Source organism: Corvus brachyrhynchos, unplaced genomic scaffold (genome assembly GCF_000691975.1).
Source record: "Corvus brachyrhynchos isolate BGI_N302 unplaced genomic scaffold, ASM69197v1 scaffold103, whole genome shotgun sequence".
NCBI lineage: Eukaryota > Metazoa > Chordata > Aves > Passeriformes > Corvidae > Corvus > Corvus brachyrhynchos.
The window spans coordinates 2224362-2235616 of record NW_008237436.1 but is presented as its reverse complement, the minus strand read 5'-3'; the positions used below and the strand labels follow the sequence as shown (position 1 = coordinate 2235616).

General features: G+C 42.5%; 1 protein-coding gene across 1 annotated transcript; it reads left to right on the top strand.

The window, feature by feature from the left end:
- Positions 1 to 379: 379 nt before the first annotated feature.
- Positions 380 to 6071, top strand: CCNA1 (cyclin A1). The gene is made up of 7 exons (XM_017731316.1): positions 380 to 1592; positions 1815 to 1936; positions 2602 to 2825; positions 3461 to 3665; positions 4515 to 4628; positions 5271 to 5404; positions 5734 to 6071. The coding sequence occupies exons 1-7, from the start codon at positions 1427 to 1429 to the stop codon at positions 5783 to 5785; spliced, it is 1017 nt and encodes a 338-aa protein (XP_017586805.1). The 5' UTR covers positions 380 to 1426; the 3' UTR covers positions 5786 to 6071.
- The last annotated feature ends 5184 nt before the right edge of the window (positions 6072 to 11255 follow it).

Sequence of the window (11255 nt, the reverse complement as noted above, 5' to 3'; positions counted from 1 at the left end):
GGAATCTCACCAGAGCAGAGTATCCATTTTATTTAACCTGCAAATCTTCAGCAACTGGTGTGATAAGGTGGATAAAGAGCTGGTGTGAGGAAAGAGATGCTCCAAAGGATGACGTGTCCCACTCCTCCTGGGGTTGCACAGAAACTCTGTGAGGTGAAGCAGGAGACTAAACCCACGTCTTCTCTGGGTTATGTCACCGCAAAGCCACCGTGTCCCACATCTGCTTCCCAGCCCTGCCCATGGGTGGCTGAAGTTGGGTCAAAAAAGGATTTCCAAGCTTGTTTTTGATGCATCCCGGTTTAGGCTTGGCTGAGAGGCAAAGAGAGAGGAGGAGGCAGACAGGGAGAGACAGGGACTGAAAGGGATGCCGGCAAAGGCCTGGGTGGCGGGGTGAGAAGGTGACTCGGGCTCCAGTTCCTTAGCGTGAGTTTCCCCAGAAACCCTGCTAGTAACCGCTCAGTCCTAACCTGCAGGTGCTTCCCCGTGGAAGCACTCTGTGTAAATAATTCATCCTGGAAGGGACACCCGAGCGCTTAACTCCCTACAATGTAGGGGGTGGTTTAAGGAAGGGCTGTTCACTGACCCAGAGCTCTCATTGCTGTGTGGTTAGCCGTGCTCAGTTCAGGGTGCCAGAGCCTTCAAGAAGCTCAAGTTAATGACATGTCACTTTTCTGCCTTTCTGTCCCTTGGGCCCTTCTGGAGTCTGCTGGTGGGGCAGGGATAATGTTATTTTGCTGAGCTAAAATACCAGCTGGTATGTGTACACAAACTCTTCTTGGTTTTGGTTGTGTAAAGCCTCTAACTCTCAGTAAGCTTATAGCTTACTGAGAGTAGATGGTGTGAAGGATTGTAGCCTGGTCACACGCAGTGCTAGGGGTTGTGATGCTTAAGCTCAAAAATGCAAACTTCACTTTTTGACTCTGCTTGAAGTTCCTTCTTGCTGGTGAAGTCCTTCATAAGTCTGTGGCAGTGCTTGAGCACTTTTGTTAACTTCCTACACTTGAAACTGCTCCTTTCCAAAACTGAATGTTGAGCAGACTGCACTCCCCAGCCTCATTAGAACTGAGCAGCGCCCCCGTTCTCCTTGGTGTGAGGCTCTGAATATGATGCTGCTCCCCTGGTTCCTGACTTTTACTACACCTCATTCTTTCTGTGAGGAGTCTGTCACAGCAAGACAGCAACAAGTGGTACTTCAGAGGCACCAAATGTAGTTGATGGCTTTTCCCATGAACTTCTGTTATTGGTGTCTGTTACGCAAGGAAAGTGATTTTCTATTTGAAAACAAGTGATACTTTCTGTTTTCCTCCTGAGTTGCCCTCCCACAGTGTTCCTGTGTGCTCTGCTTCAGGGTACTGCTGTTATCAAGCGCTTCTCTGGCTTTGAAAACACCATCCCTTCATCTAGAAAAGATGAAGTGCCCAACTGCATGGTCAGTGCTGCATCAAACCAAGGCTTTGCTATCTACGTAGATGACCCAGAAGATAAAGAAAACTATAGCTGCCAAGTGTCTGAAGAGCTGGAATTAAGCCACTGTGAACTGGATACTAGTGCAATGACATCCAGTATTCACCTACTGCTGGATCTGAGTTCAGGTAACTCCTGTTACTACTCAGATGGTATCCGTAGCACAACTGCACGTAAGGTGGTTATGAATTGTGAATTGTAAGCTAGTGAGTAGCTTATGTTACAAAAAATAACACTACAAGCTAACTTGGATTGTGTCTTCATGAGGGGCAACAATTCTGAGCTAAAAATAGCAAGAGAAAGTCAAGAGTAATTATACAAATGTCTCGCTGCTTCCTATTACCTGTTAGGCTCTCCTATGGTAGTGGACACATCCTTCCAATCCCAGCCTGAGGATCACATGGAAGATGTTGTAACTCTGGCTGTGGGAGAGTATGCAGAAGACATTCATCAGTACCTCCGAGAGGCTGAAGTAAGTTGCTATAGGTATCTGTGGTGGGCTGCAGTGTTGCAGAGATCCAAGGCTGCCACTGAACTACAAAGGAGAGAAAGCAAATAGTAAAAGTCATCTCTTAAGGCAGCATATAGTCAGTGATAAGTTCTTTCAGGATTACTGCATCCCTGATATTTCCTATGATGGGAGCATCTCTTGACTATTTGGTATGAAGAGTTCTTGCAGATGGGAGTAGAATGCTGAAAAAATGCTAAAGCAGTTTGATGTGCTCTCACTAATAGCTCTCTGGATATAGTAGTAGTGTTTCCTACCTTCTTGTGTCAGAGCAGTGAAGTGAGGTCTCCTGATAGGAAGAAGGGGGAAAATCTGATTTGTTCATTTTCAGGTCCTTCTGAATGGCTCAGTTGTTTGTTGGCAAAGGCTGTCCATAGTCCAGGAGGTGTTTTACTATTCTCCTGCTAACACTGTAGCTTCAGTCTGTCTTTTCAGTGTAGAAATACTATTTTCTAGAGATGCCACTAGCTGGGAGTAACTACTACTAGCACAAGAATTGTAGTTAGTACTTATTAACAGTGGGACAACCCCTGCTCCTTTTAGTGTAAGTATAAAGAATGTTCATCAGCTCAGCTATCCATGGTTCTCTTCAGGGTGATCATCCTGATTCTTCAACTCTTTCCAAACAGGTAAGATTTAGGCCCAAGCCCTACTACATGAAGAAGCAGCCAGATATCACAACAGGAATGCGTGCCATCCTGGTAGACTGGCTGGTGGAAGTAGGGGAAGAGTATAAACTTCGGACAGAGACTTTGTACTTGGCAGTGAACTTCCTGGACCGGTTTCTTTCCTGCATGTCTGTCCTCAGAGGGAAGCTGCAGCTCGTAGGAACAGCGGCAATTCTTCTGGCTGCGTAAGTGTTTCATCTTCTGAAATCTTGGTGATCTGAAACTTCTTTTTGGGCTCAGTCTTGTAGTGTAATTTTGAGGAAGGAAGGTTGCAGTAGTAGGTAGCTCTTCATGATGTCTCAAGATGAGCAACTTGGCCTGCTTTGGTACTATTAAAATTAAACACTTAATGTTGAATGTGAAGAACTGTAGTAGAGAAAGCTTGTAACCATAAAACAGGAGCAGAAACAGTACTGTGTTAAACTGCTAGCCTGTAAGGCTGTCATAGACTGACTTGCAATCTACAGTTAGCCTTTAACTGCTCTAAGTCGACAGGGTAAGCAAAATAGCTTAGGAGTGCATGGGTGTTTGTCTGGAGTGAGTTGTGTTACTGAGACTTTCCCACTGAATGCTTGCTGTTACTCAGGAGCTAACAATGGGAGTGTATGTCTATCTAGACTGATGACTTGGAGTTCTTCTAAGCATGTTTGCCCAAATTTGAAACTATAAATTGTTAGCTAGCCTGGAGGAACAAGTAAAGTTAGAGCTTTACACAAGTTTTAGTAATGTCATATGCTCATCCTGATGTGGGTCCAGCATGAAGCTTTCTTTTACTGTAACTTCAAAGCCGACAAATGTGGCTTCTATATCCCTTTTTCAGGAAGTATGAAGAGATCTACCCACCAGATGTGGATGAATTTGTCTATATAACAGATGATACCTACACAAAGAAGCAGCTGCTAAGAATGGAACACTTGCTTCTCAAAGTGCTGGGTTTCGACCTAACAGCCCCGACCATCAACCAGTTCCTCCTTCAGTATATTCAGAGGCGTAAAATCTGTATGAGGACAGAGAACTTTGCAAGGGTATGGGCTATCTGCCTTCTGGGACTGAGAGGGAAGAAGGGATCCTTGAAGGAGGACTACATGCATTTTATGAAGCTGTCTCTGCAACAGGCCTAAAACTGGTGGGCTTGTGTGCTGAGACTTCTGGATAAATGCTTTATGGAAATCCTAGGTTTGGTCTACCTTGTCTGGTCTGGGGTAATTCACTGAATAGGCAATTAAATGGTAGAAATCTGGTGCTTTTTTCAACAATGTCTGTGTAGCAAGTCTGTCCTGGATTTGGTGGTACTGCATATTGCTCCACAGTGACACAGAATATACCTGCATAGCTGCATAGGAGTTGCCTGATGTAGGGAACCATGCTTAGAAACAGCAAACTTACAGTAAAACATCTGATCACCTGATTCTTTGCAAAGGGTATAGGATAGTACTATGACTCTATTCCAACAGACCCCAAACTGTGCTTCTTAGAGCTGTCCATTTATCCCTGACCTCCAAGTGGGGTCCACCAACGTAAACAAGAGCCTTAGAGGATGGGAAGAGTGTGTCTGTTATTTTTATGAAACTTGAATAAGTCTCTATCACTATGTAAAATCGTGACAGAACTGGTGGTGGGACCAGACCTTCAGATTACAGTGTAGATTGTTTAAACTTCGGTAAAATACGGTCTTTCTGTCCCCCGGAAACATGATAAAGGATCTTCTGTAAGGTAAACAGGACTAGAATGCTAGTTCTCCTCACTAGATACATAATTTGTGCTTTTTTTGTGCATGATACTGAGACCACTGCCAAACTTTAGTACTAGCTGTATTGGACTGATTGTACCAGCTAGGTTCATTGTTTTTCAAAAACTTGGGTTTTCTTGTTCAGTATCTTGCAGAGCTGAGTCTCCTTCAAGCTGATCCTCTTCTGAAGTACCTTCCTTCACAAATTGCTGCAGCAGCCTACTGTTTAGCAAACTATACGGTGAACAGATCATTCTGGGTAAGAACAACTGTGTTAATGAATAGCTTAAGCATTTTGTTATTTTTAGAACTGAGCTGAGAAGGAGGAAGAGTAGCTACAAAGTATCTTGTTTTAAAGGCTGAAATCCTAGGATGAGTAGCTGTTCTTGAGTTAATAAGATGATCTGATAAATGACTGTTCAGTAAACTTGAAATATCATGCGTCTTCTCTGAAACAGGAGGGATTTTACTGTCTTGCTCACATCAAGGCTGTACCAAAGGCCTCACAAATCTCCAAAACTATACCCCCAGGTATACAATTCAGGTCTTTCTGGGAGAAGGGGAGGACTGAATGTGTCTTAGTTGAGTGGTTACACTGAGTGGCTGCTTTACCACAAGCCTTGGTAGACCTTCCAGCTTGTGTGTTGGAGGAATAGCTTTAGTACAGAGTAAGATCCAGAAGACATGCCACGTGCTTAGAGCAGAAGGAGCTTGTCATATCTCATGGCACCAAGGAAGACCTAGGATGAAACTGATGGCGCAATACAATTGAATCTTTTTCATGCTTAAAGAACATAGAGTGAGCCCTGTAGTGAAAAGAGTTTCTGCTTCCATAGGAAACCCATCTTCTAGATGATGCTGACTACAATAGAGTAACACTGTTTTTTTCTCATCTGACCAGCCAGAAACACTTGCTGCATTTACTGGATATTCATTAAATGATATAGTGCCTTGCCTGACTGACCTGCACAAAGCATGCCTTGATGCTCCCCATTGCCAGCTGCAAGCTATTAAACAGAAGTATAAGCACCCAAAGTAAGTAACCAGTATGCCAGTGCTCTGTAACTTGGATGGCTGGAAACACAGGGTGACTCTGGTTTTCCAGCTTGGGCTGTGGCTGCTGCAGCTGTCTCATAGTTGTCAGCTTCTAATTCTGAAACAGAATCCTCCATCAGCCTCTTGAGGGGAAAACTTTTCTGACCAGAAAAGTGATTGATGCATAAGTATGCAGATGCATTGGATAACAACTTTGTTTGCAATGTTGCAGGATGATGCTTCTCTTCTCCAATGTATTGCACAATCAGTTGATAACTTAGCTGACAAATCTGAAGCTAATACCTGTAGTCACTGCATTTCTATTCCAGGTACCTGCAGGTGTCTCTTCTGGAGCTCCCAGCAGTTCTTCCTCTACACTAGAGACTCTGGATCCTGGACTTGAAGATTACTTTGTCCCAATCAACAAAGCTGGTCTAACATTTCATAGAGCACTGCAGGTCATGTGTCTGTAACCATAGTGATCAGAATGGTTTTTAAGAGAATATTTTTTAATGAGATGCCTTTTTAAAGATAGATATTAGACTATAGCTCTTAACTGACAGCACTTTTAATAAATGTCTTATTACACTCTGCTTCTGTGAATCTTCTGACTCCAATTAATACCTGCAGTAACAGTGAGTGGAATAAATTTTCGAGTGTTTTTTTATTTGTTTGTTTTGTTCAGTGGGATTTGTTTTGTTTTTTACTAAATTGCTGTAAGCACTTACAAGCTGGCTGGAGTGGATAAAGCAGATCTTGAACCACCACAAACTGACATCCCCATAGGCACAGGTGATTTGCTGTAGTTCTATTTGTTCTTTTTTCAATGAGACAAGATCATGTGGGCATGAACAGAAGCTATTTTCTGCTACTTGTTTACCGTATCAGACCAAGAACATCTACATGCAGTTGGTCTATGAACTCTGAACATGTTTGTAGAAGATCATCAACGTTGAGGTGAAAGACTTCCCTTTATGGAGACAAAATAGGGGATTGCTCTGCAGGGAGTTGGAGGAAGGGGAGATTGTGGCTGGCAGAGCTTTAGGAGCATTTCATACACTGGTAAACAGACTGCAGTAGAGAACAATGCTAAAAGCTATGAGGTACTGGAACAGCAGAGTTGATCTAGCTGGCTCCTGAGTCATGCTTGTGGTGTGGAGTGGTGTTATAACAAAGCCGTCTGAGATGAGCTCTCATGTCACTAGAGCACTGGTGAGCATGTGTGAAGGGACGGTCAGAACTATCAGCTGTCTTAGCCTGAGCTGCTATATGGTCTTGTGTCCCACTGTCAGTTATTTGTTAGGTAGTGCTTTGAAAAAAAAACCCCAAATGTCCAAATAGGACACTACCTTGTGTACTCTCAAACACAAACCCTGTCCAAAGTAGTTTAAAAATCAGTTGGTCATATTGGTTAACATGTAGAGGAGTACAATGCACTCATCTAAATGGCAAGGTAGGTCTGAGGTGTGCTCTTACTGCAAGAGTTTAAAACTTCCAGGGCTTACTGCTTCCTAAGAGAGCAATCTGTACAGTTAATTTTGTGTTTCCAAGGAAGAATGGGTTTAACACTTGTCACCAGCATGCAATTCAGCAGACATATTAAGTACCAGCTAACAAGCCTCTTATTTAATTTTAAAACCTGATTAATGCCGATATATGTGTCATAAGGCTCTTAGCTTTGGGCATTCCCTCAATGTATGTAAGACTTCCTTTCCCTTAATTCCTCCCTGTGCAGCCTGGTGGATCTGTCTAGGAGTGCAAGCTCTTGTATTTCTCCAAAGTGGAGGCAGTGGTCATGACTGCTTCACTTGTCTCAAAGTAAACATCCTTTAAGGGATAGGAGTATTCCATTTCAGTCTAGCAGTCTTGTTCTGCAGTTTCAGTCTAGTTCTTGGTCTCTTGCTTCAATCACTTTCTAATCAGTTAAGTGAATTTGTCATTACTGATAATGATACAAGTGACCAGATATCCCATGCTCATGCCTGTGGTATTAATTTTGTGGTGGGGGCCTAGATCCATGGATTTTGTCCATGCAGTGAATTTCATGGCTTTTGGATGTATGTCTTAGCGGTGGGCTGTGAATTTCCCTCATGCCTGCAGTCAACTTCTTTAAAGAAAGTGTCTCAGCACAAAGCTGTGCCAGTGGCGCCTAGCTACAACAGTGAATTTCTTGGTCTCTTGTTTCACAAGGAAATGGTGAGTGCACTGAGCAAGTGTTGCTAAGTCTACCCAGCTTATTAATACAAGCTTGTTTGGTGTTTCCGGCTGAACATAAGATATTCTGAAACCCCATGTTAATAAGACTACTTGTAAGTAATAGTGCCCACTGAACTGCAGCTAACTGTATTGTTGGGTATTTTCAAAGCAGTAACGAATGTCTCAAGTGCAGGAATGTTTTCCTTGTGTTACAGCAGATTAAAGATATTTGTATGGTCATGCTACAGTAGTAATGGGGAAGAGATGAGTTTTGTTCTTATGAACAGTCTATAACCACAGTCATGTCTCATGTTCCTGGGCCAACACATTTGGTGCATCTAACAAACTAGAAGTCTGAATTTACTAGGTGTTTTAACATCTGGAGTCTTTCTAGAAGCCACACTTTGTTTAGTTTTACTTTATTAGATTTTGCTTGGAACTGCACGGCAATCGCAACAGTTTCACTTCACGTTCTCAGAGCTTCAGTTCCTTGGTATACAAACGTACCTGAGGCTTTTTGGCTTTTTTTTAAAGCTATAGTATGTGAAGACTGTGCTTCATCTGCTTTCTTGTTTTATAATTATTTTTCAACTCAGCTTTTGACTTAAAGATTGTTTTGCTGCAAGGCTGAAGAGGGTGAAAGAAAAAAAGCTAAGTAGTTAAGGTGAAGAATCACATAATGCTGCAGTGTGAATGCTAATAATGAGTTTGGGCAAGATGGATTAAATTTTAATTTGTGAGACGCAAGAAACTCATCTTGAACTGGTCTCTTCTTGAGGTCTGTAATAATGTCGTTTTGCATGTTCCTGCTCTATTCTCACTTCCTTTTGTTGGTTTTGTCTTATTCAGAGCAGGGAAAAAAGACTTACTGCTGTTACAGGAGTGAGCCTTGACTCTTCCAAGGTGAAAACTGAGTGTTACCTCCTCTCTCCTTCAATGTGAATCACCATACTTAACTCTGGCCTACCCCTTGAGGGCTGTTCTCTGCAGATGATACCTGAGATCAAGGGATAAAAGATGCTGCAGTTGGGCATAAAGTGGTAATGAAGGTGAAATAATGCTTTTTTTAGTAAGATGAAGTGCTTGAATGCAGATGCAAAAACACTTAGGAGTACTAAAAGTTGTACTGAAAATCAGCTTTACAGGAAGATGGATTTATAAAGAGGGAGATGAAAGCAGCCCAAAAGGAAGCTTTAAGTTTTCATTGATGTAGTGCCTATGTTATATGGAAAAACTAGAGGTATAAAGCTCACAGCCTTGTGTGATTTTTGAAACAGAACCAGACCTTTTGAAGACAGCCATATTCTGGGAAATAAGTAAAGGGTAATCAGCATTACAGCCTAAACTGAGACAGTCTCAATTCTTGACCATCATCCTTAGTGGCTTACAGACCATAGCCACAAATAAAACCCTTTTTTTGTTTGTTTGGGGTTGTTTTTGTTCAGGAAATATTTCAACTGTGGCAGTTCTGGAAATGTCAAGGCTGATCATGCTCAGTTAGCTCTGCTGTGAAGATCAGGCTGTTGAATGTCAGCATGTGTATTTTGAAGGCTGAATATTGACTTCTATGCAGGTCACAGTATCTTCCCCCAGTTAAAATGTACTGGGGCAAAACCTACTGGTACAACAGCAGGCTGAGCACATCCAAGGAGCTGTGAGGGATCACTCAATGCTCTTGGTGGAGTAGGTTGGAACTGAATGGTGCTGAGGATTTTATCTTTGACCCATGATGTTCAACTCAAGAGGTCTTTAATGTTGTTATTAGAACAAGCACAAACGTCCCTAATCTTATTCTAGCGAATTCCATATTATCATGCTGTGACTTTCAAGAGACTTGGCTGTATGATCCTGGTTTTTCTGTGTTGTACTTAAGAGTTTTAACCAGTAATTTCTAACAATATTGTAGCCATCTCTGGTGTCCTGAGAAAGCTGTTCTTATAGCTGGAGTTGTATTGTAGAGCCATTGTTCCCTTAAGATTGAAAGATTAAAGCACAACTTGATACTTTATGGGAAGGTATTGGTTTAAAAGCTATGGTCTGACTTTGTTTTCCTCTTCTCTGGGGTGAGTTAAGGATGTCTGAGAGGTAATTAGGTAGTTAAGAGAGAATGCTTTAACTGTGTTCAGAACAGTTAAGCAAGAGAAGGTTGTCTGCCTTGCTGGGAAACCTGGCTGCATGATTCGTCTGCATGCATACCTGCTTGTCATCAGTTCTACAAATGACTCAAATTGGCTCTGATCACTGAGGTGGATACTTATTTTAGCCAGCAACCTTGAAGCAGCTTGTGGGGCTGCTCTTAAGCATGAGAAACAAGCCAGCAACATCAGTGATTGTTTCCTGGGATTAAGCTTTTTATCTTAAAATTTTCCTCACGTGCTTCCCCAGAGCAAGATCATCTTCCTGTACAGAAAAGCTGCCCAGACTGTGCTAGGCAGATGTGAACTGAAGGAAGTACAGACCCATCCCCTTCTACTCAGATGTTCTAGAGCCGTTTCAAGCTGAATCTTATGAAGTTTGTTGGGTCCTCTAGTGTTTATAGTGGATGGATGTATTTTCCCATTGCATAAGACAAGAGACACACTGAATACTTATTTTTAGCTGTTATTTGTTTCATAGGTCTCTTGTATGGCAAGCTCTGACTTTCTCTTGGATGCTTGTTTATATTGCATTTACTTAATAGCAAAAAAGACAAAGCTTTGCATGATGAGATGCCCAAAATGAACATCCCTGACAACAAGTTTATGGAGGATGTGCACTGCGGAGATGTTCCTGCAGAGATGTAGAGAAGCAGTGGTTTAGGCAGCCTGTGTGATAAGCATCTAATATAGCCAGTCACAGCTCTTCTGTGCACTCCTTGTGGTTTGTCACTGTAGATGGCAGCCCTGCAAACACTGAAGACAATTAGCACAGACAAACTTACAGAACAGTCTACAGAAGGATACTGACCACATGATACAATTAATACTAAAGTACATGCCTACCTGCATCAAATTAACTTGTGTCTGGGCCATGAAAGACCAGGCAGTCCTGGCCCTAATCCTCCTGAAGATGCCAAAATTATGGCTCTGTCTTGGACTTTTGTACAGTGCTTGCCTAGTTATGCTTTGCTGGTACTGAAAAATAATTGTGGATTGAGAAAGGGCTGGTTCCTGGCCAAATGTCTGTCTCCATTTGGCTTGTTTGCGTGGTGCTTAGGGCTGGCTAGTTTTTAAAGTAGATTTGTCTTGGAGAGAGCAGGACAAAATACTCAGTGTGAGCTAACAGGCTCTATGGGTGTCTGTGCTCGGAGCTCATGCTTGTAGTCTGCCCTTCTTTCGTCTTAGCAGTGTGACTAGAATGACCAAGTGTCCCTTCCATTAATACCAGTTAAAGCATAGGGGAGTCCTCAGTCCTTGTTTTTCAGATCTTCTTTATTTGAACACAGGAGAGCCTTACCGGAGCCAAGTGCTGAAAGAACAGGCTCATGATGAAACATTGAGTTCTGGCAAGAAATAGTCTCCTCCCTCCACCATCTGCAGCCAAGCTGCCTTTTCTGCTTGTTTACTGTTGTTTGTGTTTTGATGTGCAAATAACTTGAGGAAGTAAGAGAGGGCGCTAGACCCCACGGCATTCAACAGATGGCGCGAGCTGCGTACAGTGGAATAACGTAAACTCT